Source organism: Spizellomyces punctatus (genome assembly GCF_000182565.1).
Source record: "Spizellomyces punctatus DAOM BR117 chromosome Unknown supercont1.12, whole genome shotgun sequence".
Taxonomy (NCBI): domain Eukaryota; kingdom Fungi; phylum Chytridiomycota; class Chytridiomycetes; order Spizellomycetales; family Spizellomycetaceae; genus Spizellomyces; species Spizellomyces punctatus.
Window position 1 is genome coordinate 178,193 of NW_015971548.1, and position 27,905 is coordinate 206,097.

A 27,905-nucleotide genomic window follows, 5' to 3' on the forward strand; every position below is an offset into this window, starting at 1 on the left:
GCAGACTGTTGCTCCACCACAGCTGAGAACATGCACGGGTGCTAGCAGTGGTGAGCTTAATCTTACATTGTGGGAGTGTGACAGAATTCTTCTGTCAGTGCTAGGGTTATACTGGTTAGATGTGGTTCCAAACTAGTGGTCACATGACTTTGCTGATGGTGTCAACATTCATTTGACCAGAATTAGATAAATAAGCAGATTTAGCCATTTCTGGCTAAATTAGATGAGTATCCTGACACACTGGCATCTGCCCCTTTCAATCAAGTGGCACAGTGTATTTAGGATGACTTGTCTCACTTGTGATTGGCTATAAATGGTGCAATAGGCTGACAAATAGTTTAGGATGACATGTATGAGTTCTGATTGGTTGCAAATGGTGCAATAGGCTGACAAATAGTTTAGGATGATGTGGGTGAGATCTGATTGGGTAGTTAGGATATAGCATTTGTCAGCCCCTTTGTCTATAAAAAGAGGACCTCTCTGAGGCCCCTCAAAGAAGAATAACAAGTAGTAACCAAGTCTTCCCTAGTTTTCTGTTGTCTTCTTGTCCCTGCTAGCCTGTTACAGGGGCTGATCCACTTCTGCACCAGCTTCTCTGGCTCTCCTTTGCCAGTAGGCATCTGAATACCACTGTGATTCAGGAGCACCTTGTTGCTGTTGACATACAAGCATAAATGACCATATATAATTTGCAATTATGTGACATGCTGGAATGTCATTAGATAGTTCACATCTGATTTGCCTAAGTTACAAGATGGGAAAATGGACTTGAGTGATCAGAATGATCACAGACACATGAGGGAATGAATTAAAGGGGTAAATTATAATGTAAGTGGTCAGACACAATAACTGAAGTGCAGCCTGTATGCTTCTACACTTGGGAGATATAGAGGTATGCTGCCTGCTTTGCTGTAACTGTGCTGCTGCCCATGAGATACTGGCTCACCCACAGTATGCCAATGTGCTGATGGCACAGGGAGAGATTGCAAAAGTCCAACTGCATGTGCATGTAACTTCATCTGCTAACAATTTCCACAAGCTAAAAACATCTGACTTGATCCTAGGCCAGTAAAACTGAGATAGTAGACCACTTTATGTGGAGCTCCAGAATGTCCACCATGGGGCAACTCATCATGCAATTGAGCCAGAATAAGACCATGTAAAGCATTTGGTATATACAGTAATATAGAGTACTATAAGATGTGCACAACTCCCTTGGTATCATAGGCCTTTTGGAACTAATTCCTATATTAAGAACCAGTCTTAAAGACACTCAATACCAGAGTCCCTTCTCCTCCAGCAACATCATCATCTTAAACCTGCAGAAATGGTAGTTGTTGCAGCTGATATTGTCCATCATAATTTTTAGCATAAAGATCCATGTTGGACATCTAGTGCCTGATTTGTAGATGTTTTGTTGGTGGGGTAAGGGGAAGACCAAATGGTAGAAAGTCTGGTAGAATGGTCAGTTGATAATAGCCACCTGGAAAGATATTTGAAGCCAGATAAACTGGTCAGAGGTATGAGGCCTTAGAACCTATTGTGCAGAAGGCAACCCATCACAATTAATGTAAGGGTAGGATATATAGGAATGGATTCTGTTACTCTCTGGAATTCTGGGATAAGATCTTAATACTGCTCAACTTTATATGATAGCCTGCTTTGTAACACTGAATCAACTGGCCATGACAGAGTATGATTGGTCTGTGGGCTGCTGAATGGAGAGTTTGGTTAGTTCTTTCATTGTGTGTCAAGTGGTGTCATCGTATGTTAGTTTGCGACATCCCCGGTGGTGGTAGAACACCTATCAAACCCGGTTCATGCTTGGGTGACTATCCGGTGAAATCATCGCTGGAGGTAATGTAGAGTCCGATCATTCACGTGATGTCTGAACGAGATGCTCACCTAATCACCCAGGCTGGTGGTGAGTCATTTTTGTTCAAGCTGGGACGTGGGGGTTTCCGACCAGTTCATCAGCGAGTGATCTCTGGCATTGGTCAAAGGAGTTTCTACTAGATACGCATATAGACAAGAAACTCTCACAAATATGCCACCCGCGAAACAGGGACGGGAGCTCCCTTCCAAGGAGAGTGCCATGTTCAAGTCAATTCTGGTACAATCTCCTGCGGACATGTTCAGTTGCCATCTCGCTGATCAGTGACTTCTTGCAGAAATTCTACGAGCATAAACAATATAAGAAGGGGTTGAAGCAGGCGGAGCAGATTCTGAGAAAGTTTCCGGAACATGGTGGTACGTGGTGACCTCCTAAACGTGTCGAATGTCTGGAATGAATGAATGATTCACAGCTTCTGGTGTGCACAGAAACTCTAGCTATGAAGGGGCTCTTTCTAAGCCATTTGGATCGGAAAGAGGAAGGATATGAATTTGTCAAGAAAGGCTTGAGGAACGACCTCACGAGTCATACATGTACGAGGTGGAGGCTACATATTCCACCGCACAAATCCTCATATTCCTAAGCCAGGTTGGCATGTATATGGTTTAATGCATCGAGCGGATAAGAATTATGAAGAAGCTATCAAATGCTACGTCAATGCTTTGAAGTTCGACAAGGTTCCTCAATTAATTGCTGACATGTTTGAAGGGGCGCCCATAACTCACTGGCTCTTGTTATCTAGGAAAATATGCAGATCATCAGAGATCTGTCGTTACTTCAGATCCAAATGCGAAATTATGAGGGCTTCAATGTGCGTCAGTTATGTGATGAGGCGGTAATCTCATCGGCATACTGACGATTTTCCAAAGGAGACTAGACATCAACTCCTTTCTCTGCGGCCGACAAACCGCATGTATTGGGTTGGACTGGCTATCTCATATCACATGCTTCAAAAATATGATACAGCGTTGAATGTCTTATCCGCGTTCGAGGAGAGTCTGAAGGTGGGCACAGAAGACAAGTTGGCTTCTTTTCAGGAGATCATCTCATGGAATTCCTGTCGTGAAGGAACAACCGGATGTTGCTGATTTCGAGAATAGTGAAATGCTCATGTACAAGAATATGATAATTGAGGAAAGCGGGGACAACTTGAAGGCTCTAGAGCACTTGGAGGACATACGGACCAGGGTGGTGGACAAACGGTCATGGAGAGAGTCTAAAGGTATCGCCTGAGCAAACTACTAACAGTGTAGAGAACGGTCAATGCTAAAAGGAACACATAGCCCGGGTGCTGCTAAAAGCTAACAAACTCACGGAGGCCGAAGTCGAATACCGTCAACTCTTGGATCAAAATCCGGACTGCCATGCGTATTTGGAAGGCCTCTTGCGAGCACGTTCGCTAATTGGAGGTATGGGCCATCGTCGTCGCGATTGCTAAGCGGAACGGAGCGGAGTTGGTAATTTTATCATAAAGGCTCTGCAGACTTGGACGTGACCCAGATGGAGAAGCTTTTCCGGTTGTTGAATGAACTGGGCAATAAATATCCTCGATCGCATGTCATCAAGCGTGCGCCACTGAAATACGCAAAGGGTACGTGAACTAGAATTCGACGATCGATACATGCGAAGCCGACCTTACGATGTCTCTCGTCAGCCGACAAATTTCGGGAATTGGCCGATGAGTATCTCAGACCGATGTTCCGGAAAGGTGTACCATCTCTGTTCGTTAGCATAAAGGATCTGTACAAGGATGACGGAAAAGGGCAGATTGTGGAGGACCTGGTTTTGGGATATCGAAAAAGCTTGAAGGAGGCGCAACGATTTGGCGAAGACGACGCACTCACGGAACGGGAGCCACCTACTGCATATCTATGGGTGCTGTACTTCCTGGCCCAACATTATGACCATAAACGGAATACGACCACGGCTCTTCAATTGATTAACGAAGCTCTAGTACATACACCGACTCTTGTTGAGCTCCTGATGACGAAGGCACGGATATACAAGGTAAGTCTCGGCATTGTAGCATATCCTTGGTTTTTTATCAGAAACTGAGAGCTGCATCCAGCACGCGGGCGACGAAGAGACAGCTGTAACAATAATGAACGAAGCCCGGGAAATGGACCTTCAGGATCGTTACATCAATTCTAAATGCACTAAATATATGTTGCGAAACGATAGATTGGGGGAAGCCGAACAAACGATTGCTCTATTTACAAGGGTGAGCATCAACTTGCTGATATATACCGACTACTATTACATTGAGTTTACGACTATGTTACGTAGAGTGAATCACTGGACCCTCTAGCAGACCTAGTTGACATGCAATGTATGTGGTTCGCCACAGAATGCGCGAAAAGCTATGTGCGGCAGGAGCAATATGGACGAGCCCTCAAGAAGTTACATCAGATTGAACAGGTGAGGAACATTTGAGGATTAATGAAGCGTCCGGAGGCTTAGATAGTAACAAACCAGTAGCATTTCGTTGACATCTACGACGATCAATTCGATTTCCATTCATATTGTCTACGTAAAATGACATTACGCTCGTATGTAGAACTACTCCGAGTCGAAGACAAGTTAAGATCACACCCTTTCTACTTTGAGGCGGCAACCCTCGCTGTGCAAGTGTACTTGGAATTGCATGACAAGCCAAAGGAACACAGTGGGCGTGAGGATGCATCCAATGGTTCGTTATAAATGTTGCAGTCGCGTGGCCGCTATAATCTTACGCATACACGTTCGTGCTACCAGCCAATGTGTCTGATTCTGAACGTAAGAAAGCTGAGCGGAAAGCACGGAAGTTGGCCCTCAAAACTCAAAATGATAAAGCGGCGGATGCTGGCAGTAATAAGGACAAGGCTGATGTGAACGGAGAAAAGTATCTTGCTGCTGACGATTACCTTGAAGAGGCTATGAGGTTTTTGAGACCCTTGTTGGACCTGGGATCCGAGAGAATAGAGAGTCAGGTTCTTGGGTGTGAAGTGTTCCTCAGAAAAAGTAGGTCTCTGATTCCGATTGGACTGGAAGCAATGCCTCAAATTATTTCCCTTGTTTCCAGAGAAGTACCTTCTGGCTCTGCGTGCGCTCAAGAAGGGCACCGCGATTGCTCCAAACCACCCGGACTTGCATCGCAACGCGGTGCGATTTTATCTCGCCGTAAAAAGCGAGCCCATAGACAGCATTCATCCTCATGTGCGGACAGTGCTGGAGGAGGAGATGGGACAACTTTTCAACGGAGTGAAAGACGCCAAAGAATTTAATGCAAAGTATCTCAAGAATTGCAAGGGGAATGTGGAAAGCCTTTTGGCTGCCGCAGAAATGGATCGGTTGTGCGGGGGTGACGGGGTGGAAATTTTGGAAGAGATAGTAACGGGAGAAACCAGAGATCTGACGCTTGAGGTAGGCTAAGAGTCCGTGTGTCAACAAGATGCTAAAGCTGACTGATGTCCACTGGATGCAGACTGCAGTAAAGGTCCACATGTCTTTAGTGACCACATTTTCGGACTTGAAAAAGGCGGATGATTTTGAACTAAAATGTCGGGAACGGTTCCCGCTTGCTGGATATTTTGAGCCAACAGATTGATTGCAATTGTGCTTGTTGTAGCTATTATCGTAGAGGGGGGCACTTTGGTATTTTATTGGCAAGGGTCTGAATGTTAGCTCAGTAGTTTGCCAGGATGGTGAATTGGAGACTGACTAGTCTATCCAGTTAACGCCAATCATTCTTTGGTAGCCTTTACGTGGTTAGACCTCTCTAGTGTTCTCATGGAACGCCTCTGATCCTCGTGGCATTTCGACATGTAGTTAGTTATTTCTAGTTGGCGTGGTGCCTGTCGAAATGGAAACTAGAAGGAACACATATAAAGCATTTTCTCAAATACCCTGAATGGGCTCGTGTCAATTATGCCGCATTTTTGTGTTAGAATGCGGTAAATCACTCATAAGATTCATAAGAGCCCGTCAAAGCTAATCCAGTCGGAATGGGCAACAATAATCTTCCCGGTCGTCTTGCCCTGGTCGTCTGGCTGGAATATGTCAGCTGTCCAGCATCCTGCCATCCTGCCATGCTCCCTCTGTCTGTGTGTGTGTTGTGTGTGTGTACAGTAGCTGTCAAGTGAAAGCAAGCCAGAAAACGGCGGCTACTTTTTTCCCGAGCCATATGTGGAGGGGTGCCAATCATTACGGGAGTTCACGCGTTTTGGAGACCGCGTAAACGGGAGTGCTGAGGTTAGGCACAAGTTATCGATGATCTGATGCGGGGGGAGAGCAGCCTTGGTGTTTATTTACAAGACTGAATTTGAATATGGATTCTGCGCCTATCAGCCTTCCATCTGCTATGGTCCGATTATCCGACCATTCGGCAACACGAAATAATCAGATTCATCCGGGGTACGCAGAGTATTTAAAAAGAACCGCAAGAGCCAGATAGCCCGCCACAGTCCCAATTCCGTCTTTTGTACAAGTACTGTTAACGCACTTGCTGTCAACGCACTTTTAGAATTCCAAGTTGACATACGATACCTTTTTTCATTGTAAGTCGCCGCTTGGTAAAGCGATGAGCCCACGTCCATTTTTGTCCAAATCTCCTGCAGATCTATATGAATGAGTCATTTGGCCGAATCGCGTGGTTGTTTATATCAGTGCGCAGCTCATCGGCTTTCCCTTCCTAGTGGTTTCTTTCCGACACCCGTTTTCCTAGTTTGTTCACCTCTAGCATAACACAGTAGGTATGCTGCCGGCTCGACACTTGGTTGATCGTAGCTTTACTAACGCTATCATAGGATATAGTACCTCCCGGCTGCGTCAGCAACAATGTCTGCCAAGCCCATTCGTGAATACGACGGAAAGCACCTTCTCGCCTACTGGCTCCCACGACTGACTCACCCAGACGCTGAATCTTCACAGCCAACTTCGCCCGCAGAAAATGGCTCCTATCCGAACATAAAAGACTCTTCTCCCGCTTTCCTTGCACCAAACCGCATGGTCCATATTTCGTTTGATGTTTCCCTCGTAGAAAATGAAACTGTATTCAAAAAACACGTCGAAGAAACTTTCGACAGGGCAGAGAAAGAAAATCCTTGGGTAAAGGAGGACAAATTGGTTTGCAAGCCAGATCAATTGATAAAGCGGCGAGGAAAGAATGGCCTGTTGGGTATTGGGCTGGATTGGAATGGGGTTAAAGAGTGGATAAGGACAAGAGCGGGCAAGATTTTCAAGGTATTCGTCTCTTCGTCTTATTGGAGCCTAAGCGAGAGCCTTAATTCATTTTTGCCATTATAGCTCGAGAAAACTGGTGGCCTTCTGCACACCTTCTTAGTGGAACCTCTTTGCATCCACCCTCCAGAGTCCGAATACTACGTTGCCATCAATTCTGTTCGTGAAGGAGATTGGATTCTTTTTACGCATGAGGGAGGCGTTGACGTCGGTGATGTCGATGCGAAGGCACGGAAGATCTTGGTTGAAGTCAACAAACCATTCCCAACTGCGGAAAAGCTTTCAAAGGCACTCTTGCATGGTATGCTGAGTTACACCACTCGTGTTCAACGACGTACTGAATACAATTCTTTCAGACGTCAAGTCTGATTCCCAGAAGGCGACGCTCGTCGACTTCATCACTCGTCTCTATGCGGTTTACACTGACCTTCAATTCACATATCTGGAAATCAATCCTCTGGTGGTTTTAGAATCCGTAGATGGAAAGGCACCGCAAGTTTTCTACCTGGACCTTGCCGCAAAACTCGATCAAACTGCTGAATTTGAATGTGGAAAGAAATGGGCCATTGCTCGGCAACACGCCTATCCACAGACTGGAACCAGCCCATCATGGGGACCCGCTATTGAGTTCCCGGCTCCGTTTGGACGAGAGCTTACCAAAGAAGAAGCTTACATCGCTGACTTGGATGCTAAGACCGGAGCATCTTTGAAACTTACAGTTTTAAATCCCTCCGGTCGGATATGGACTATGGTTGCTGGTGGAGGTGCATCAGTGGTATATTCTGACGCCATTGCAGCCCTTGGTTATGCCCACGAACTGGCCAACTACGGTGAATACTCTGGCGCTCCATCGGAGTCTCAAACGTACGAATACAGTAAAACGATTTTGGACTTGATGACCCGAGGAGCCCCTCATCCTGAAGGAAAATTCCTTTTCATCGGAGGAGGTATCGCGAACTTCACCAATGTTGCTGCAACGTTCAAGGGCATTATCCGAGCGTTGAAGGAATACCAGCGGTCTTTACAAAACCACAAGGTGAAGATCTACGTTCGCCGTGCCGGTCCAAATTATCAAGAAGGACTTCGTCTTATGCGGACACTGGGAGAGAATCTGGGGGTAGATATCAATGTCTTTGGGCCTGAGATGCACGTGACAGGTATCGTTCCTCTCGCCTTGAAGGGCATTCATTCCCAATCGCCAAATCCTACTGCGGCTGTGGAATCGACGGGCAATGGGCTTTTGGATATCTCAACGCCAACACCACCTCCGGTTGCATTGGACCGTGTTGGTGGGATGGCAGGTGCAACACCCAACGAAAACGCTGCTGTCACTAAGGCAACAAGTCCCGCTCTCCCTCGTTCGGTCGTGCCCTTCACGTCTCGAACTCGTTCTTTCATCTACGGGATGCAGCCTCGTGCGGTCCAAGGCATGCTGGATTTCGATTTCATGTGTAATCGTGAGCAACCCTCTGTTGCATGTATGATATACCCCTTCGGCGGCCATCACGTTCAGAAATTCTACTGGGGCACCAAGGAAATGTTGGTGCCGGTGTACACAACAGTCACCGAAGCCATTGAAAGATTTCCAGACGTAGATGTTGTGGTCAATTTTGCATCCTGTAGAAGGTATGTGCGCAGATCGAAAGCAATAAGTTCCAAATGCGTTTTTAACCAAGGCTCGATTGTCAGTGTGTATGAGAGTACTCGCGAGCTTATGCTGTACCCTCAACTGAAGACGATAGCGATTATTGCCGAAGGAGTGCCGGAGAAGCGCGCTCGCCAGCTCCTTCACGAAGCTCAAGAAAAGGGAATTCTTATAATCGGACCCGCCACTGTCGGTGGCATTAAGCCAGGATGCTTCAAGATTGGAAACACCGGAGGAATGATGGATAATATTGTGTCCTCCAAGCTTTACCGCGCCGGTTCCGTTGCTTATGTCTCCAAAAGTGGCGGAATGTCCAATGAGCTGAACAACATCATATCCCGGGCCACTGATGGAGTCTACGAGGGCGTTGCTATAGGTGGTGATAGATACCCAGGATCAACATTCATTGACCACATGCTTAGATACGAGAAGGATCCAGCGGCCAAGATTTTGGTCCTGTTGGGCGAGGTTGGTGGAGTTGAAGAGTACCATCTCGCGCAAGCCGTAAAGGACGGACGTATCACCAAACCCGTGGTAGCGTGGTGCATTGGAACTTGTGCAAAGATGTTCACAACTGACGTCCAGTTCGGGCACGCTGGAAGTTTTGCCAACTCTGACCTCGAAACGGCGGATGCGAAGAACTCAACTCTGCGCTCTTCCGGTGTGATCGTCCCAGAAACGTTCGAAGATCTTCCAGAAACCTTGCATAAGGTGTACACATCTCTCGTCGCTAACAAGACAATTGCACCCCTCCGCGAACCGCCGGCACCCAAAATTCCCATCGACTATTCATGGGCGCAAGAGCTCGGTCTCATCCGTAAGCCAGCCTCGTTCATTTCAACTATTTGCGATGACCGAGGGCAAGAATTACTGTACGCTGGAATGGCCATTAGCGAAGTTTTCAAGGAAGATATTGGCATCGGTGGCGTGTTGAGCTTGCTTTGGTTCAAGAGACGGCTGCCTGCCTACGCGTGCAAATTCATCGAGATGGTTTTGATGTTGACAGCGGATCATGGCCCAGCTGTAAGTGGAGCGCATAATACAATCGTGACCGGTAGGTGCTACATGCAATCCATTCATATGAGATGAGATGACTGACCGTCACGATGTTGCCTTCAGCTCGTGCTGGGAAGGACTTGATTTCCTCCCTTGTGGCTGGTCTCCTTACCATTGGGGACCGTTTCGGTGGGGCACTTGATGGAGCCGCAAGAGATTTCTCGGGAGCGTACGATGCTAACCAAACCCCGTCGGACTTTGTAACGTCAAAGCGCAAAGCTCACCAGCTCATTCTCGGTATTGGGCACAAGATCAAGTCCCGTACCAACCCTGATCTTCGCGTGGAGATTGTCAAGGAATACGTTCTCAAAAATTTCCCGTCAGCCGATGTGTTCCGGTACGCGCTGGAAGTCGAAAAGATCACAACCAGCAAAAAGGATAATCTGATCCTCAATGTCGATGGTGCTGTTGGTGTTGCATTTGTCGATCTTTTGCGAGGATGCGGTGCATTTTCCAGAGAGGAAGCCGAAGAGTATATCAAGATCGGCACGCTGAATGGCTTGTTTGTTTTGGGACGGTCAATTGGATTCATTGGGCACTACCTAGATCAGAAGAGGTTAAAACAAGGATTGTACAGGCATCCTTGGGATGATATTAGCTATTTAACCCCGGAGCAAGATGGAGGCATGAGAACACTGGCGGAGGGCAATGTAGTAGTGGAGAAAGGAACTGAAAGGGGATAAACGGCGTGAGTTGGGCTTGGAGAGTATGCGATTTTGATATCTTTGAATATATGTTAGAATTCTTGTCTATAAAGATTTTGCGAAATGAAGTTGTTGGCCAGGAATGTTACGAAATGCGCATGAATTATCAGCACAAGCAATGACATTTGTTCGAAGATATCAACATCAGCAACTCAGATACCAACAAGAAGAGATACGACAACACAGACCAACTCATGTACATATCACCGACTTGTGAGTTCGGCATACAACTGAAATGTAGATATTACTGTGAAATGCAGGACTTCGCTATAGATCGTTTGCGTTTCGTGGAGCTAGAATTCGGTTTTGAAATGGTCATATTATTTGGGGGCAACGCGACTTGTAGCTAGAACGGAGGTACCTCCGGTGCGGCTGGATGTGTCACCGAGCTTCGAATTACAAACCAGCCACAGCATAAAAGGGGCCCGAGTGCTTCGCGCCTATCTCGCCTTACCCTTCCTTCCTGTCAATATCTCACTCATTTAGCGATGAACGCACGCACTGTAGCTTCTCTTACCCTCAGATCAGTACGGTCATCGGTGCTTCGCCCACGCGTCACCGTATTGTCAACGACCACTGCTTTCCGACGTGGGTATGCCACGGGCGAGCAGCAGCCATCAGGACAACAACATGCTGGGCCAAAGGGGAAAGGAAGCAACAACTTGCTTTGGGCTGCTGTAGCTGGCGCAGCGGGTATCGGTGGCTACTATTATTATCGGTTTACTCAGGGCGATCTCAGTAAGTACATTGACCTAAACTTCCTCCCCATAAAAGTTGAAAATTTTGTATTTCATCGGGATATGTGACTTACGGTATTACTTTTCACCCCCACAGCCGAAGCGATTCCTCACAGCCCTACAAAATCCAAACTTACCCCCGCACAATTCCAAGAAGTGTACAACGACATTGCCAAGCTCCTCGACTCTAACCCAGATTATGATGATGGGTTAGTGTTGTCGTATATATCAAGTGCACAGGGAGATGTCAGAGGTTTTAACCAAGGTCCATTGCATCTAGCTCGTACGCGCCCGTTCTCGTACGTCTAGCCTGGCATGCCAGTGGCACATATAGCAAGCACGACAACACGGGTGGATCGTATGGCGCCACGATGCGATTCCCCATCGAAGCCGAATGGTCGGCGAATGCTGGCTTGAAAGTTGCTCGGGATCTTCTTGAACCCATCAAGAAAAAGTATGGTGATGCTCTGAGCTATTCGGACTTGTGGAGTGTGGGTGGTGTTGCTGCGATCCAAGAGGTATATCGCTTTCCTTCTGATTTTTGTTTTGCATAAGCTGATCAACCTGTTGGCAGATGGGTGGGCCTACCATTAAATGGCGTCCAGGTCGTGTCGATCAAACTGCTGACAAGACGACGCCGGATGGTCGACTACCTGATGCCAACGCCGAACACCCGAACCATCACCGTGAGATTTTCTACAGGTAAATTGTAGTGTAATTAGCAAAAAAATGGGCGGGTAACTAATCTACTCCTGTCAGGATGGGCTTCAATGATCAAGAAATTGTCGCCCTGCTGGGTGCCCACGCCATAGGTCGATGCCACACCTCTCGCTCGGGTTTCGATGGCCCGTGGACTTTCTCCCCTACCACTTTCTCCAATGACTTTTACAAACGCCTCTTGGAAGAGAAATGGGTCGTGAAAAAGTGGAAGGGACCGAAGCAATACGTTGACAAGAACACGGGATCGATCATGATGTTGCCTACGGACATGTCCCTCACCAAGGATAAGGAGTTTAAGAAATGGGTGGAGATTTATGCGAAGGATGAGGAGCGGTTCTTTGAAGACTTTGCAAAGGCGTACCAGAAGTTGTTGGAACTCGGTGTTCCATTTGAGGAGGGTACACCTGTGATTGAGTTTAAGCGGCTGTAGACCGCTAAAATGGGAATTGTACTGGAAGGGCAAATGAGCTTGGATACGTCATAGCAACACTAAAGGACGTCATATTATGAAAATTGTAACTAGGATCTGAAATAGGGAAATAAAGCACGATACGATCAAATCATTGCTGATATGATGTGAATGTTCTGTCGCATGACATCCAGTAATCTTTGAAATACGACGGTCGGGAAGCATCCTTATGAAATTTGATCCAGCACAGCATCACATTTCGTCATGAGGCAATGGCCCGGGCTATTCCCCTCTGAGCTTCCATACCACCTGACTCATGTGCTTTGTCCATTGAACAGGTCGAGGGTATATGCTTCCTTGGTTGTAACCCTCTAACTGTGATATCGACTCTATTATTCTAGCATTTTTAGGGTAGAGTATCGATAAATAATTTGGCTTAAGCTCAAGCAGTTATGGGCCTTTATATAAGGTGGTATCCGTCACCCATATAGTAGATCATGCCCGCAGTCGCGAGCTGCCATGTGAACAGGAAATATGAGATCATGCAAAGAAAACCTCTTGGCACCCATATACGGCACTAAAACCAGAAAAAACTCACATTTTGTATTGCTTGTTGCACCTGTTTGGGCGTAAAATTCGAAAATTGCTCGATGAGCGCCTTTTCAGTGGACCCCGGCTTATCCCGAAGAAATGCTTCCATGTCGGCATGAAGTGGATCTATAGATCCAATAAACTTTTAGTTTCCGTGGCCATTAATACTTACACGTCGATCAGCTTGGTAGTCACCTGTTCCAATTTGACCATCCATGGCACCCAGCAATTCCCCCATGTCCTTGTCCTCTGACAAGGAATTCATAAAGTCGTCCATAAATTCCTCATCCCCTTCCGCATTAACCTTTGGATTTGCGGGAGCCCCGTTAACCTCTCTTGGTATATCCGCCAGCTTCGGTGGCGCTGCGCTTCCCGGATGTGTGGGCCGGGGGGCTGGCTCGAGAACATCCCATTGAGTTGCAAACTGAAACCCTGATTCATCATCTTCGATCGGTCGCTTTGATGGTATTATGGGTGGAGCTATGCCGGGTTTCGCTGGGGCATATGGATTCGATGGGGCCTTGTCTTGATCTTCAACTTTTGACCCGCCTAAAGAGGGTATCGCCGAAAAATAATCTTGACGGTATATTTTGATGGTTACAAGTGGACGCATAATATCCATAATCGGGTCCTCTTTGACGTCAAAACTAGTAGCCATAGATCTCAGAGAATGTCGTGTTACGCAATCACACAAGTCCTGCTCACCCATGGCAATCGATCCACCTTTCGGCGCCAATAGTATTTGGTCCCTCCATCAACTGGCCCAAAACGTCAACATGGATTCCCTTCTTCAAACGCTGTCCCCGGGACGTGTACAAAAGCTGCGGTCGAATCCGGAAGCCAATAACACCAGATGCATCATCTATGCAGCGCAGATTATCGTTGTCAAAACTGAGCCATTTCTCTCCATCAGCTGTGAACGGCACACGTGCAACCGGTACCAATATAAAATATGCTGTTCTCCGAATCTTGAGGATCAATGTGAATAGCGTCGGTTGGTGTATCCACTACAATGCCTGCCGCTCGAACACGGAGAAAAAAGAATGACGGGGAGCCGAATTTGTACGCGGTTTTTGGTGGGGACATTTGCTGGGGTAAAGTTACTCGGGGAACCGTGAGAAGATCCTCTATGAAGAGCACACGATGCACGCGGAGGTCGTCAAACGACTTGCTTTCCGACATTGTGGGTGCCATGCCATTCTTTTGGCAAAGTAGAGTTACTTGGTTTGTTGAGTCCGATTAAATCACGTGATTATACTGTCACGTAAACTGTGAGCAAATTCGGCTGCGCAACCGCGGCGTGGACAGCTTGAGATTACGACCTTCAGATGATGGCGGCCAAAGCAGGAACCGTAGAATTGCATCAATAGCAAAGTCACATTCATATTTCGAATTTGTACAGCTTGAACGTTTCAATATTGCCCCCAAAGCTCCAGTTATGTCTATATACACTTTCATATCCTACTTCATATTACCCAAACACACCAGCTACTACAATTTAGCAGGCAATGGCAAAAGAACATAGCGGCCCAGGCCGGTGCCGTAAGCACCCTTGTAAGCAACAGAGACATAGTCTGCACTACGATCCATAATGCACGCGGCGGGTCGCGTATCATGGTGATCGTTCACGGATCCTTCAGATTTGTTAAAGACACTCTTATTCTCTTGGAAGAAAATGTCGATCGGCGTCGCCGGTCGGCCTGTCAGAGCCAGAACATCACTTGTCACCATTTGATAGTGTCCAGCAGCGATTGCCTGATACACTTGAACGACGGATTGAATGAACCATTCTTGAAGACGACCGGTTTCATGTTCTTCTCTAATGCGTCGCATTTGTGCACGTGCTTGAGCAATGCTTCCATTCCTAAACCTGACAGGTCGATCGATGGCCATGGACGCTCTGCCAGCAATCTCGACACCAGTGAGGAGGTCAGGGCCAGTCAGGGTATATGTGCGGTTCAGGTGTCGTGAGGGATTTGACAAGAGAGCCACGGCAGCGCGTGCTACATCCTTGGCGTGAACGGGGGCGAAACTCCCATTTGAAATGGGAAGGGCGATCGTAGGAATGGGTTGATGGAAATCGTCGGCGAGATGAAGGAAGTTTTGCTGAAGAGGTGACGTTCTCAGGATCGTGTGGGGCAGACGAGACGACTGAAGATGATGTTCCATTTCCGTAAAGTGTTCAGCAAAAGTGCCAGTTTGGTCTTCCGCGCCCAACATGCTAACAAGCACAACATATGCGACGTTGTGCTGCTGGGCTACATCGAGGAGGATGCGGACTCTTGCAATAGCATCTCGTGTTTGTGGAGGCACGAGAAAGATGGAATCTATTCTCGTTGTAGAAAAGATGTCCTCAAGTGAGGATACATCGGACTTGCTGAGAGATACAGTTCTTGTGTCAAACTGGTTGGGTGACTATAAGCGACATGATTCATGTTAAAGACGCGGTCCCTTGTATAAGATAAGCAGCGACCTAGACATACCAGTGAGAGTAAATCGACGAGCGCAGACGCTGTCTGTCCCTCTGAACCAGTGACAAGAACCGTTGAACGAGTGGTGGCAGGCATGATTTTTTCCAGACAAGTGTCCGAGGTATACAGGTCGTCTTTTTAAAACAGAAACCTTTTGAAGCAACTAATATTATCGATAGACGATAAGAGAAAAGGCCCGAGCGAAATTTTCCTAGTCGATAAAACCCAACGATACGAACGATATCCCAAATGGTTTTTCGTTTTTGCGGCGAGGGGGGACTTGCTGCTGTGTCCTTTTTAAATCCTTTTCCAACGCACGTTCATTTTGGCCACTGCCCCAAAACACACCAAAACCTTGCCAGTTGTTTATTCTTTATTGTATAAGCGCGCTATTCAACGTCATCTGATACGTCCCCCGACTCGCACGACACTCGATCTTGATGGAATGGGTTCCATTTCACCTATACATGCATTCCAATTACCATGGAATCTGCCATGTGACCTGTAAAAAAAAAAGTCGCGCCCAACCACGTTCTTCTGTATTTGGACTAATTGAAATGCCGGACGCCTCTCATTCGCCCGTTTCCTTTCTTGTCCACTTTGAATGACTTGCGGGGCCAAGCAACGTGACGTTTTTATTTTTTTATTTTTTCGGAAACTGCGCACTTGTCTCCCCCTCCCAAAAAAAACGCCATTTCCAGAAATGAAAGAAAGCCGCAATTGCGCCCAGCCAATGAACTGCGCGCCTGCCAAGCCACAGATTAGCCAATTTGACGGCATGCATTGGCAAAGCGCCGTTGTAAAAGGCCAAATGACGGGCGGGGCGGGATGATGAACAATCTGTTGGCAAATTGCGCACGGTTAAATAACGAATGTGTTGTGCTATTGAAAAACTAGGCAGCCATTGAATAGTATATCCCTGCGCAGGCAAAACTCAAAAAGGAGGTAGGTATGAGGCGGGTCATCAGGCAGGGCCATGATGAGCATGCCATTTGGCCCAAAGCAGGAAGCGTGACAGTGAATTAGTCGTTGCTGGGTTTAAAGCCCAAGAATGCATTTGCTTGGCGCAATGTGTGATAATAATGTCGGTTCCGAGCGGGATAACGGACGCACAGATGTGCATATCATTTTGCAACCTCATGCACATTGACTCTTGCACAACATTTGCTCTTTATACATTGTAAACTTGTTTCAACTATCCACAAATCATTGATCAAGGCGCGTATACATTCTCGCCGCCTCCTCACCTCCGGTATACCACGTTTCAACAGTGTTGCCCCAGACTTGCTTTCTGATACACACAGGAAAACCAGATGAGGCCGGTAGTGAACCAACAAGAAATATGCCAGAAAGCGTAAATACCTCACGCGGTGGAGGTATTGGTCCAAAACGGGCAGCTCTTGATACGCATGGCTTTTCATTGGAAACTCGACAGGAATCCACATGATGGACGCAAGGATCGCAAATACTGAAGCATCGACTGTAGTCGGTTTGTCTCCCATCATGAATGGCTTGTTGCCTAAAAAGTCGGCAATCGCCTTGAGATCGCGACATCCAATTTCATAGATTTCATCCCGGGTGTGTCTTCCGAGGCCCTGAAGCTTCAATCTCTTTCCAGTCGACCTTTTGACAAGTCGTGCAATGAGGCGCATAAATAACGGAAGCGGGCTGTCGACTGGGATGCCCGTGTATGCGCGGAAAGTGTACTCTACATTTTCGACATTGCGAGAGTATCCCATACAGGCAACAGTGTGCTCAGACACCATCCGTGTGAAGGCGAGAGAGAGTCCCCGCTGTTCCGCAGACAGCTCGAGATCGCCTGGCACGGGATGATTGGGAAAACGTTTCTGAAGGAATTGAATGACTTTTGTGCCTATTTTAGCAGAGCACTACTATGATGTTGGGCGTAGGAGGAATACCCACTCAGCTCCGAGTCTCCCATTATCACATCATCGATCTCAATAAAGGGAATTTTGCCTTTGGGCGCTTTCTTGAGATCAAAGCCGCGCACGACAACATAAGGGATTCCAGACATGAGAAGCCATGTCTCCAGCTTGACTGCAAATGGTGCAGGAGTTTAATTGAGAGCGCTCAACTTGACATTTCATATTTCACTTACGTGAAAATGGACTGGCATTCGGATGTCCCCACGGACGAAGATCCGGCATGTGCTATGTTCCGTACAAAACCTTCAAGCTCTCCTCAATCCAGATACATGAACTCTATCTCACTTACAACATATAAAACGCCGGGCTGCTTCTGTTCCCCAGCCTTTAGGGTAGGCGTATTCGAGACGGGGAACGTTGGGCCCATCATGGCTCTCAACCGGCGACGAGCATAGTGAATGCTTCCAATGCCAAGCACAACAATCAGGACAATGATAGCAGCCAAAATGAGGAGAACGATGCCCACAGGTGGCATTCTGGATTTCTTTTTACGATGCTTGATGAGGAACTTTGATTCCCGTCCAGCGGGAGTTTACGAGCAAAAGAGGGCACTCTGGACGGGCAACTTTCTTTCACATACATTCATAAATAAATACATCAAGGTTTTGCACCGCAACACACACACTCAATGCAACCTCCTTTCCATCATTCCGCATTCTCTAAACTCTTGTCATCTCACACTCGTCGCACTACAACTTTGGAGTCGGGTAATTGATCAACCAGACGCGCTTTGTCGACGGAGGACACCAGCGTAAGCACTTTGTCCCGCTTGCCCGCTTGCCCGCATCTACTATATCGTGTATGTTTGATGAGATGTGAGTTTTGAAGGTAACTACTGTTGCACCACTTTCCTCCGTTTGGGACCCTCTTGACAACACGACGACCTGTGAGCTTTGTGCTATTCTCCGCGTGAGAGAATGCATGGGCAGCGGGTCGCATAACATCGGACGATATTGACAGCATTAACATAAAGGGGAAAAACCAGACCTTGCAATCAGAGTGTGATTCCACACAAAGCCGCTATGCAATGACAAATGAATGATCTTATTTCGAACCACAGTTTTATCCAAAAATTTTAATTGCAATACATCAATGAATCTGTATCAGATCATAACTAATATCCCTGCACCACCTCTCCAATGCGATCGAGAAAACTGGAAGCCCGCGAGGTACTCCGAGGTGCATCGAGCTGGTCTTGACCAGATATCCTACTCGTCCTGTCCCAGTCTTTTCCATCGTCAAGTTGGTCGGTGGAAAGATCCATGCCAAACTCATCCATCCCAGCGATAGGTCGCTCCCGTACCGTCGCCCGTGGAGCTCCAGGCCGGGTGCCACTCCACTGCCGTCCTGTAGTTGTGACGTAACTGCTGGGACTGGGGCTGGCGGGTCTGGCTATTGGATCGGTGATGTTATTGGCGGTGCGAGGTGATACGGCAGTGAGGTTGAGTGGTGTAGTACTGATATTGATGTCCAGTGTTGGAGGATTGCTACCCGCTCGACTCCGTGACCTGCTTTGGTAGCCGTTGCTATTTATGCCCGACGTAATAACATTGGGGGAAGAGGGCGAAGGCCGCGCAAGACTCGCGCGATTTGAGCCAACATCATCCCCAACTCGACACCCGTCTCTCTGCAACAGTAGATCCACCTGGTTTCGCAATTTCCTAGAGAGATCACCTTGAAGCCGATTCAAATCGTCATCTTTCTGGTTATTTGCGTTCCGATAAATGTTGACCTCTTCCTGAAGTCTTTGTAACTGTTCTCCCACAGACTGATATTTTAGCCCCAAAACATTGTTATCTTGCTCTTTTTGATTGATGGTCGCTTGCAAGAGTTTAATTTGTCGTTGATATGACGCTTCAATTGAGGAGAGTTCAGATATACGGGCTTCCAAACTTAGGCGATCCGCGGAAGCCTCCGTCCCGTCAATCCTTAATCGGGAAATCTCCTCATTGAGCTTCTCGATCTGCAAGGCCTTTTGTTGTAGGTTTGCCCGCAGGTTTCCAACCTCCTGTTCCATCGCCGATTTGGCAACAGAAAACTTTTCCTGGACCGCAAGGAACTCTTCCTTCTTCTTCGTCTTGAGCGACTCAAAGCTCATTGTTTCGGCGTTGAGCTGTGATTGAAGCGACGTGACGGTAGCCTGAAGCTCCGCGATACGGCGTTCCTGACTGTCAACGACATCGTCCCTTTCTCGTACCGCCCTCCGCAAACTTGCTTCCGCCTCCCGGAATTGTTGTAATTGTCCTTGCGTCTCAGTCAAGGAAGCTTGGAGATCACTAATTTTATCAGCAACAACTACCAGACGCTCTTTATTCTGCTGCTTGAGATCCAACTTTTCAGAGATTTCTGTTTCAAGTCGTCTGGTGAGCTCCGCAAACCGCGACGACAATTCCGCATTTTCTTGCTGTTTCGATTGTATTTCGCGCAGGTGTAGAGCGCGCTGTGAGATCAATTCCTCCTTTTCTGCACGAAGCGCATCTTCCACCAGCCGGAACTGTTGAATCTCTTTCAGTCTCGAGTCATTTTGAGTTCGCAAATCTCCCGCTGCCGTCCGCAGTTCACCCAGATCTTGCGACAGGCGTATGTTCTCGTTATGCCGTTTACGTAGTTGTTTATCCATTTGCGAGATTTCTTCCAGCTGCTGGGCGTTCTTTTCGACAAACGCCTGGAGTTCTGTCCGCAAATTGCTTTCTATTCCTTTCAAGTGCTCAATGTCCTGAAGATATACAGACTGTCGTGCGGTCAGGCGCTCAACCTCATGAACGTATTTGCGATGCTGCGAAGAAAGCTCCTCCAAATCAGCCAGTAGCTTACGTTCCCGTGCGCCCCCTTTTTCCACTTCGTCCAAGTATTGTTTCTCACGTCGAAGTAGCCGATCAATTTCTTTCCGGGCTTCGGCAAAGGCATGTCGCAAGTTCACGGACTCTTCATGCTCCATATTTCTTTTCTGCAACGCAGACTTCAGCAATTTGATATCTTCATCACGCTGGGCAACCGCTTGATCAAGCTGCGAGACATGCGCTTCTAATTGCACACGGCATTCCTTTTCCTTCAAGCACTCTGTTTCTTTCTCCCGCAACAGTTGCATGATTTTCCGGGCTTCCCGAGTTCGCGAGGATAAACGATCAGAGAGCTCTTTTCTATCTTGTGTATATTCATGTAACGTCTTCTCCTGATCCTCCGCTCGCTGCTGGTTCTCCGCTAAGAGTTTCTGCAGTTTCTGTACATTTGCTTCCAACCGCTCATTGGATTCAGTCCATTTCGCTGCTTCCTGTGCATATTTCTCTTGCCAATTTTGCAGTTCTTTACGAACCGTAGAGCACTCGGTTGACTTTGTCGAAAGCTCCTTTTCCAGAGATCGCTGATTGCTTTCATACCTTCTCTCTGTATTGCGAAGCTCTTGGAGATGGCTGCTATGCAAGGCTTGCACTTCTTTGAGCAACTGGCAAGGACGGGACGGGTGAGGTTAATCTTTCGTGCAGATGCAGATGGGGAAGTCAAGGGGAGATTCACCTTATGGTATTCTCCTTCCAGTTGCGCATATCTTGACCGTTCTTCTTCTAGCAGACCCAATAAAGCTTTATCCGACCCGTAATGCTAGATAGTGGCTGTGAGCGACAGATACAGTTGTGGTTAACGGTGACCTACATACCTTGGCCGTTGCCCTTTGTTCTTTATTCACCAATTCTCTCCATGCATCACCGGAAGATGCTCTAGTACGCTTCTCTTCCCTCCCATTCGTCCCAACTGTATACTGACTCTCGCCGGCTGAGGATTGAGACTTGGACAGAGAATACGGGTTTGGAGAGGTGACATCATCAACAAACGAGTGCTTCCCCTCCCTGTCAACATGAATCCTTCCCCGGAACCCTTCATTCGTGGCATAACACACCTCCTCATTGGATCCACCACGCTGATTCCTTGTTGGACTGCTAGGCCCAAAATTCTTTGGAGAAATATCGAGAAGGGCTCTTATTTGAGCGGCATTCATCCGGGGTCGGGAAGATGCGCTCGTGGCATTAGCAGCATTATGGCTGCCTGACGGTCCTTCATCAGCAAAGGAAACCGCTGCTTGCGACCCGTTTGGTCGATTCGACGCGGTGGAGACGGGATGCGACAACCGATTCTGGGAAAACAATGCACGTTCACGCTCCAAATTCCGAAGACGCTCTTCCCGGGTATGCACAGGTGTATCAGCTACTGAAGAGCTCATTGGTGGCCAAGCAGGAAACCGTAAGTGAAGACTAGGTTTCTCCAAGAATGAAAAAGCAGACTACGTAGCACACGTCGTGTTCAACCTTTTCGTCAGCTTGGCACCCCTTTAATGGGAAACAATCAATAGGTACTCTTGCCGTATATGTCAATTCGTCTAGTGCAGACGTTGTTCTCCCTCAAAAATATCGTTAAACCCTTGCCAGTAAGACGCCTCATATGGTATAAATCCATTGTTTGGAAGGACATCAAGATTGAGCATGTCGAAATCTCCGAACCCCTCAGCAGCCGCGTCTTTTTCATTTTTGTCCGAAAGTCCAGGACCACATCTGGGTGTGGTTATTAATAGATGCCATGCCCACTATGCACCTACTTTCAAATTCAAAGTTATTGGATACCACCGTCTTCATAGTTAGGTGCGACTTAACCATCCTCTATAACTGATATCAATATGAGCCTGGTATTATTGAGAACCAGAAATGTCCGATCGTCCAAATATTCCCTACATACAGACAAAATCTACAAAAAGAGGCTGCCTCCTATGGATATAAATGCATTGGAAACGGTTCTGCTGAGGTACCCAAGGTGTCCATTCCATCTTCACGATGGGAACGGATCAGACAAGCCAGTGCTTTTTCTAGAGTACAGCTGGTTCTTGACAAGGTTCGTACGATCGTCCGTAGCGTTCGCCTCGGCCAGATGCCGAGCTGTCACGCATGAAGCCGCTCGTGTCGGCCTAATTACGCCCGAAGGTGGATGAGGTTTCCGAGCGCCGTAGAAGAGGATCGTGCTCCTCGTATTCATCGCACAGGGTAAGAAATGTCATTTTCGTTGTAAGACAGTTCGGGCATAACTCTAGAATGGGGTGTCCAGTGATGGTTCGATCTTGTCGCAAATTTAACTTTAAGAACTCTTCCATACGAATGTATTATTCAAGTACACTGTCATGCAGGGACTCTTCAGCTTCTTTACGATGGGGCTCGATTATCAGCGAGGTTTACTGGTGGTTTACAGTCTTCTTTCCCGTTCCAGAGAGATTCAACGTGCGGTTCACCATTAGATTGACCAGCTATAATACCTACAGGCTCGTCTGGCTGGATGGTACGACGATTTGCAAAGTGATGCATTGCCCAAGCAAATGAATGCACAAGACAGTAGTATTCCAAACACTCTCACTCATAGCCATCCACTCCGTTCAACCACGGTCACCGGCAATCACAAAGCCATCCATATTTCTCGTGCACTCATGCCCCACAATTTGTGTACGATACTATTCCACTAAAGGACAAGTTGTACTCTCAAATTCACGCAACCACTCTCCTGTAGCGACATGATCGCACCCGGTACGCTCGCAAACGCAAGTACGATATCTGTTTCGTTTTGAATTCCCATGCAACATTACAAAGTCGGCAAGGATGACAACATCATTAATGAAACAGCTACGGTAGTACTCACGAGCATCAGTCCTGACTCGCTCCACGCATTCCAATCCCTAAAGTATGTGCTTATTCTGCTTCTCATGCGTTGCTACTGCCTCCAGCACGACCTCCCTCCTCTTCCTGACTAGGAGTAAGCAACTTGCCAAACACTCTCCATGCGTCCGGACCCCGTATCGCAAATACAGAAAATGCACCAAGCATGTTTGACGCGGTAGGGTATTCTGCCGTAAATGCTTCTAGGTGGGCTACGGTACTGGCAGCATTTACCAACAATATCACTGCCAACAATCTCGTGGCCACTTTATACAACCCTTTTTCTGGAAGGATAAATCCACGCTGGCGAGAAGGCCATGCAAAGATTTTCCTCATGACAACAATCCCGGGGTATCATAGTGCAGATGGAGCCTAACCGCACACTGCATAGTGACAGTACGACCCTTATGCCAGAAAAAAGGAAGGATACGCACCTGTGATATATCACCCTCGGCTCTCCCCTCAAGCGGGGGTTGGGGGTTGGTCTTCACTTCTATAGCCTCCACCATACCGGGATTGATTTTGTCATCTTCCCAGAGCGTCACTAAAACTATGCCCGCTGCCGCGACGATGTGGGAAAATGAGAACAAAATAAATGTGGGTGTGGTGGAAGCAGTAGATGTGAGAGTCAACCCTCACTTGAGGGGAGAACCAGGCCTGCAGAGAGTAATCAACGCCTGGAACGACTTGCTTCACATGTTCATTTAGATGTTTTCACACCTAGTTAAAAGACTTCAGATACCAATGATTACCGACGTTACTTAAATCTGCACTTAACTTGGACTAGATCTCTTCCCGCCGGCGCGAGCCTGTCATGGTCCTCTGGCCACGGCGGCAGAAAAACAGATTCATATATGAATCGAAGACCTCTTGAACCACATCACCTGAAGCAAGTTTAACGTACCGTTCCACTCCACGGTGTGCCCATTTTCAACCAGATAAATAAGCGAGTCGTTGCTGACCATTCCTGTTGGATTGTTTCTGTCTACATTGTCGACAGCGGCAATTATACCCTGATGTGCCTTCGGGGGAGGAATATTCTGCTCAGTATCCCACGTTAGGGGTCCTTGTCATGACAGGGCCTCAACAGGCCAGGTGCGGCAGGCCTGCAACGAAAGATTTCTCGTACTCGCTGAACATTGGTGCGAAACAAGGTTTTGAACGTTTTTGTCATTGATCGTGTGGGTCTCTTGGCAGAGAGAGTGAAAATACGGGAGAGAAGAGTCAACCGCCGGGGCTTTTGAAATGATATCAGTTCCGGCTTCTTCCTAGTGCAGGCGGCGCGGAAAACGGCAAACGACCAATTTTGGGTATTTGACCGCTAGATGGATCTGGGGCTTGCACATGCCTGCGACTCACATACCTGCGATACACACGGCTTTGGAGTCAAAACGTCACCAGCCAGCTTTTTCAATGGCACACAGAACGGCAAAAGACGACACAGATATGCTACTTCCACCTATTTTGCTATTTGTTGTTGTTTTTGCCATTTGAAAAGCTGTGAAACGCAGGCATGTGAGTCTCAGCATCCTGGCGATGGCAGTGAAAAAAGAACCCTCGTCTTCACCCCACGTCCAACAGTATCATGGCTGCTCCAGAAGGCTGCTCTGCCATGGGGGTATTAAAAAGATTCCAACGACTACCCACTTGTAGACCAGGCATCAAATAGTTTTAACAGCTGCTGCTGGCGTACAGTAGATAGTGTATTACGTAAATGATCGTGACAAGTAACTAAGCCACATGTCGGACAATTTCATCTATCCATTTTTGTACATCCAAAAGGACCATCGTTTTGGTGTAGCGAGAAGGGTAATGCACAAGAATTGCCGGAATGACTGGCCCACCCATTCCCACCTAGTCCGACGATGCCTACGCTACGCTGTGTAGCCAACCCAATGCCAATGGTGCGCCAACCAGCAACCACATTCGGGGGGAAATCAACGCACAATTCTGGGTCCCGCAAATGTAGTTGCGTGGGCCTTGAGTTCAGGGAAATTTACGCTAGATTGCAGTGATGGCGGCTGGCTGTCGTCATGGCCTGCAACAGCAAAGTCCTTCGTCAAAGGTTGGAATTTCCATTGCTGGAAAGCAGAAAGCGTCCTAAATTTTCTAAAGGGCATGATAGGTCTCGTTGTCGGAACTTCATTCGAACAGCATACTAGACTTTGACAGCAACGTTGCATAATTGTGTATTTTCTCCCCTTTTATCCTTATCGAAGCTATTGAAGGGGGTTATCTGCAGCCCTAGTCTCTTTACTTTGTATGTAGAAGAGCCGGCAGGTATTCCTCCACCTCATCTTACAGTGCTCAAAGACTTCCTGATTCTGTTTAATGGCTTATGTCTAGCGTTTTTAACCAACATGTCCATGGTTTCTTATTCGTTCATGTCCGGATGTAAGCTTGATGGGGACCAGGAAAGACTATTCAACTGCAGCATGTTAATAAACTTTTCGTAACCTTTAACAACGATATGAAGAAACGACTGGGGAGATGTCTGTACCTTCTGGACGCTGCCTTTTATGGCTGACCTTCCAAAACGCGTGATGACAACAGGCGGCGGTGGCAGGGAGTGCCTGTCAACCTCCACCCATTTTAACCATCTCGATTCGACAGCTTTTCGGCGATCTACGTACATATTCTGTCTTCTTATTGGCCGCGCAGAAGCGCTCTTCATTTGCGGTGACTTTGTAAAGGGTAAGATTGCCGATCTTACGCAGATTGCTGTTACCAACAAATGTTGTCTGTGTGTCGCTGGGCGAACGGCAAGGTGTTTCCCAAGATGTATTGACGCATGCCTCTCCAGCAGTCCACCTAGCCAAAGAATAAGTTTATGTCATACAATTGAGATGGCCCACCTCGCCTTTTCACCTTCACGGAACTCAATGCCTCCGACACCACCCGAGTATGCAAGGTTCAAAGAACCCTCCGTTGTGATTGCCCTCCATCAGACGCCTTCCACAATGGTCGAGGTAACAAACGAAGACCATGTGCCGCCCATAGCTGACGGAAGTTCATGCCGGCGATCCACGTCGCCCTTGGGAGAGTTTCGACTATCGTCGTCCGATATGCAAGGTCAACCACAATCATCTCTAAATTGCACAACACTGATCCAAAAGGACGAGGACGACGAAGAGGCTCGTAAGGGAGTTCACTCTGCGGAACTGGAAACTATGCCTGGTACAGGCAAGAGAAAACGGGCTGAAGCCGTTGAGCTTTGGGCAAAGAAGAAACCAGCGGCAGGGGAGGCTGCTGAACCACGGTCCCTGCTTGTAAAGCTCAATCTGGAGAGCCATAACTCTGGTTTTGCTCGGAAGGATTCGTTGCCACGCCATTCACCATCTCGAATCAAACAATCGCCAACGGCTTCCGTTACCCCCGGAGCCGGCGAGGACCGGTGTGTGGTTTGCGGAACAAGAGAAACGCCACAATGGAGAAGGGGTCCGTGGGGACCTCGCACGCTATGCAATGCTTGCGGCGTTAAATATGCCGCCGGTAATCTCATCATTCCCGGTGCCAATATTGAGGCCGACCACCCGCCAAATCGAGAACTTAAAAAGAAGGCGACCCCGAATTCACCTGCCGCGAATGAGCGGGCAGCGGACGCGCGCACGACTTCAGCAAAACCCCGACCACTTACCCGCAGGTCTACTCCGTCGAAGCGATCAACATTTGCAAGCAACGAACAAGTCGAAGTTGCCACCGTCAAATCTCCGGTTCGAGATGTCAAAGGAAAAGCGTCTTTCAGTACTCGGCGGCAGTCCCGAGCCGACCGGGAGAAGACACGAGAACAGCCTGACAGTATTAGGATAGCATGTGATGAGTCTGATACCTCTGAGGAAACGGATGATGACAATGACGATCCAGCCCTGACAAAGGCAAAATTAGAGAGACAAATTAGAGAGCTCCGACGCCGTCTTATGGTTTCAGACGCCATTAACAAGCAGCTAGAGCAGTGCATTTTAAAGCTTGTGGGAGAAGATGAGGAACTAGACGGTTGTCTCGCTGTCATAATTCGGAAAGCGGCAAGACTTCTTCGAAGCGCGACAATAAGGCACGTTAGGCACAGATCGCCCTCTGGTCATTCAATATCACGATCGACTCTCAAGATACCCCATGAAAGAAACGATATCCCGGAATCGGCTGCCGCTAACCTGTTGCTTGGCACTTGCATCGAGGAAGAGGAACTTCCTACAATCGCAAATTTCTGCCGGGCTGTTCACGGACGGTACACGTATATGCGACGATGTTAAGCATGCTTCGATGTCGAATGAAGTTATCGCTGCGAATCGGGCCAGATATAGTCATGTCAAACTCCACATGTACAGATTTAGATACCGAATGTCGACGAGTCGACCTTTCATGAGTGACTAACACTCGGCGTGATACTTGGCTGGTTTGATACGGGCGCTATTGTGGCGTAAAGTGTCCTGAGGTTATAGATTGAATGTCTATATTTGCATTTGAGAAAAGTCCTTGCAATTTCGTAAATATATACTACTGTCACTCTTGTCATTAGCTATGGTCATGCTTCCTTTTAACAACCGTTCCGTTGCCTTTATGTTTGTTTCCCTTTACGTTGTCTAAGGAGCGCGGTACCGGCGCGGTCTGTAAAGCGGGAGTCGCAGGTTAGATAAAGACATGCTACGGTCTGGATCGAAAGACAATGAAGGGAGTATATGTTCTTTGAGTATATGTTCTTCATCATGACAGAGTCTTTGCGAACGTTTGTCATAGTGGGCACTAGTGGTTGCAATGTGTATACCAATTCTTTCTCGTCACTACATGTATGGTGAACCTCTTGCCCGTAAGTTACTATTGTGCATTAAATGGA

The 27,905-nt window shown here is 47.6% G+C and overlaps 8 protein-coding genes across 8 annotated transcripts; 4 read left to right on the top strand and 4 right to left on the bottom strand.

Moving 5' to 3' along the window:
- The first annotated feature begins 1,953 nt into the window (after positions 1-1,953).
- Positions 1,954-5,804, top strand: SPPG_06461 (peptide alpha-N-acetyltransferase complex A subunit NAT1). Its single transcript, XM_016754663.1, has 16 exons — positions 1,954-2,113; positions 2,172-2,250; positions 2,323-2,427; positions 2,483-2,571; positions 2,637-2,705; positions 2,764-2,898; positions 2,963-3,116; positions 3,178-3,303; positions 3,369-3,485; positions 3,549-3,901; positions 3,963-4,115; positions 4,181-4,312; positions 4,373-4,583; positions 4,649-4,894; positions 4,956-5,296; positions 5,358-5,804. Exons 1-16 carry the CDS (start codon positions 2,048-2,050, stop codon positions 5,478-5,480), a joined length of 2,499 nt encoding a protein of 832 aa, XP_016606087.1. The 5' UTR covers positions 1,954-2,047; the 3' UTR covers positions 5,481-5,804.
- Positions 5,805-6,246: 442 nt separating this feature from the next.
- On the top strand, positions 6,247-10,620 carry SPPG_06462 (uncharacterized protein). Its single transcript, XM_016754664.1, has 7 exons — positions 6,247-6,429; positions 6,568-6,624; positions 6,679-7,114; positions 7,178-7,412; positions 7,468-8,737; positions 8,801-9,810; positions 9,876-10,620. Exons 3-7 carry the CDS (start codon positions 6,710-6,712, stop codon positions 10,493-10,495), a joined length of 3,540 nt encoding a protein of 1,179 aa, XP_016606088.1. The 5' UTR covers positions 6,247-6,429; positions 6,568-6,624; positions 6,679-6,709; the 3' UTR covers positions 10,496-10,620.
- Positions 10,621-10,852: 232 nt separating this feature from the next.
- On the top strand, positions 10,853-12,536 carry SPPG_06463 (uncharacterized protein). The gene is made up of 5 exons (XM_016754665.1): positions 10,853-11,254; positions 11,351-11,462; positions 11,534-11,771; positions 11,828-11,955; positions 12,013-12,536. Exons 1-5 carry the CDS (start codon positions 11,005-11,007, stop codon positions 12,401-12,403), a joined length of 1,119 nt encoding a protein of 372 aa, XP_016606089.1. The 5' UTR covers positions 10,853-11,004; the 3' UTR covers positions 12,404-12,536.
- SPPG_06464 (uncharacterized protein) lies at positions 12,455-14,169 on the bottom strand (the record flags this gene model as incomplete). Its single annotated transcript, XM_016754666.1, has 5 exons — positions 12,455-12,896; positions 12,981-13,099; positions 13,169-13,620; positions 13,679-13,835; positions 13,915-14,169. Coding segments are annotated over 5 exons (1,037 nt in total), but the record flags the coding sequence as incomplete, so codon positions are not given.
- A 162-nt stretch (positions 14,170-14,331) lies between these two features.
- On the bottom strand, positions 14,332-15,850 carry SPPG_06465 (uncharacterized protein). The gene is made up of 2 exons (XM_016754667.1): positions 15,457-15,850; positions 14,332-15,388 (listed from the first exon to the last, which is right to left on the bottom strand). The coding sequence occupies exons 1-2, from the start codon at positions 15,538-15,540 to the stop codon at positions 14,465-14,467; spliced, it is 1,008 nt and encodes a 335-aa protein (XP_016606091.1). The 5' UTR covers positions 15,541-15,850; the 3' UTR covers positions 14,332-14,464.
- Positions 15,851-16,528: 678 nt separating this feature from the next.
- On the bottom strand, positions 16,529-17,357 carry SPPG_06466 (uncharacterized protein). The gene is made up of 2 exons (XM_016754668.1): positions 16,807-17,357; positions 16,529-16,735 (listed from the first exon to the last, which is right to left on the bottom strand). The coding sequence occupies exons 1-2, from the start codon at positions 17,208-17,210 to the stop codon at positions 16,651-16,653; spliced, it is 489 nt and encodes a 162-aa protein (XP_016606092.1). The 5' UTR covers positions 17,211-17,357; the 3' UTR covers positions 16,529-16,650.
- Positions 17,358-18,437: 1,080 nt separating this feature from the next.
- Positions 18,438-21,862, bottom strand: SPPG_06467 (uncharacterized protein). Its single transcript, XM_016754669.1, has 3 exons — positions 21,043-21,862; positions 20,904-20,987; positions 18,438-20,832 (listed from the first exon to the last, which is right to left on the bottom strand). Exons 1-3 carry the CDS (start codon positions 21,601-21,603, stop codon positions 18,505-18,507), a joined length of 2,973 nt encoding a protein of 990 aa, XP_016606093.1. The 5' UTR covers positions 21,604-21,862; the 3' UTR covers positions 18,438-18,504.
- A 3,767-nt stretch (positions 21,863-25,629) lies between these two features.
- SPPG_06468 (uncharacterized protein) lies at positions 25,630-27,606 on the top strand. The gene has a single exon (XM_016754670.1). It carries the CDS (start codon positions 25,921-25,923, stop codon positions 27,322-27,324), a length of 1,404 nt encoding a protein of 467 aa, XP_016606094.1. The 5' UTR covers positions 25,630-25,920; the 3' UTR covers positions 27,325-27,606.
- The last annotated feature ends 299 nt before the right edge of the window (positions 27,607-27,905 follow it).

What these genes read in the sequence shown, in the direction of transcription:
- SPPG_06461 (XM_016754663.1), top strand. Translation starts at nt 2,048, where the DNA reads ATGCCACCCGCGAAACAGGGACGGGAGCTCCCTTCCAAGGAGAGTGCC. An exon ending in GTCATGGAGAGAGTCTAAAG is followed by an intron (nt 3,117 to 3,177) that starts GTATCGCCTGAG and finishes AGGAACACATAG; the next exon opens with CCCGGGTGCTGCTAAAAGCT. An exon ending in TGAAGTGTTCCTCAGAAAAA is followed by an intron (nt 4,895 to 4,955) that starts GTAGGTCTCTGA and finishes CCTTGTTTCCAG; the next exon opens with AGAAGTACCTTCTGGCTCTG.
- SPPG_06462 (XM_016754664.1), top strand. Translation starts at nt 6,710, where the DNA reads ATGTCTGCCAAGCCCATTCGTGAATACGACGGAAAGCACCTTCTCGCC. An exon ending in GAGCGGGCAAGATTTTCAAG is followed by an intron (nt 7,115 to 7,177) that starts GTATTCGTCTCT and finishes TTGCCATTATAG; the next exon opens with CTCGAGAAAACTGGTGGCCT. An exon ending in AATTTTGCATCCTGTAGAAG is followed by an intron (nt 8,738 to 8,800) that starts GTATGTGCGCAG and finishes CTCGATTGTCAG; the next exon opens with TGTGTATGAGAGTACTCGCG.
- SPPG_06463 (XM_016754665.1), top strand. Translation starts at nt 11,005, where the DNA reads ATGAACGCACGCACTGTAGCTTCTCTTACCCTCAGATCAGTACGGTCA. An exon ending in AACCCAGATTATGATGATGG is followed by an intron (nt 11,463 to 11,533) that starts GTTAGTGTTGTC and finishes CATTGCATCTAG; the next exon opens with CTCGTACGCGCCCGTTCTCG. An exon ending in CACCGTGAGATTTTCTACAG is followed by an intron (nt 11,956 to 12,012) that starts GTAAATTGTAGT and finishes TACTCCTGTCAG; the next exon opens with GATGGGCTTCAATGATCAAG.
- SPPG_06465 (XM_016754667.1), bottom strand. Translation starts at nt 15,540, where the DNA reads ATGCCTGCCACCACTCGTTCAACGGTTCTTGTCACTGGTTCAGAGGGA. An exon ending in TCGTCGATTTACTCTCACTG is followed by an intron (nt 15,389 to 15,456) that starts GTATGTCTAGGT and finishes TGTCGCTTATAG; the next exon opens with TCACCCAACCAGTTTGACAC.
- SPPG_06466 (XM_016754668.1), bottom strand. Translation starts at nt 17,210, where the DNA reads ATGGTGTCTGAGCACACTGTTGCCTGTATGGGATACTCTCGCAATGTC. An exon ending in CAATACCTCCACCGCGTGAG is followed by an intron (nt 16,736 to 16,806) that starts GTATTTACGCTT and finishes TGTGTGTATCAG; the next exon opens with AAAGCAAGTCTGGGGCAACA.
- SPPG_06467 (XM_016754669.1), bottom strand. Translation starts at nt 21,603, where the DNA reads ATGAGCTCTTCAGTAGCTGATACACCTGTGCATACCCGGGAAGAGCGT. An exon ending in AACAAAGGGCAACGGCCAAG is followed by an intron (nt 20,988 to 21,042) that starts GTATGTAGGTCA and finishes GCCACTATCTAG; the next exon opens with CATTACGGGTCGGATAAAGC. An exon ending in TGGAAGGAGAATACCATAAG is followed by an intron (nt 20,833 to 20,903) that starts GTGAATCTCCCC and finishes CGTCCTTGCCAG; the next exon opens with TTGCTCAAAGAAGTGCAAGC.
- SPPG_06468 (XM_016754670.1), top strand. Translation starts at nt 25,921, where the DNA reads ATGGCCCACCTCGCCTTTTCACCTTCACGGAACTCAATGCCTCCGACA.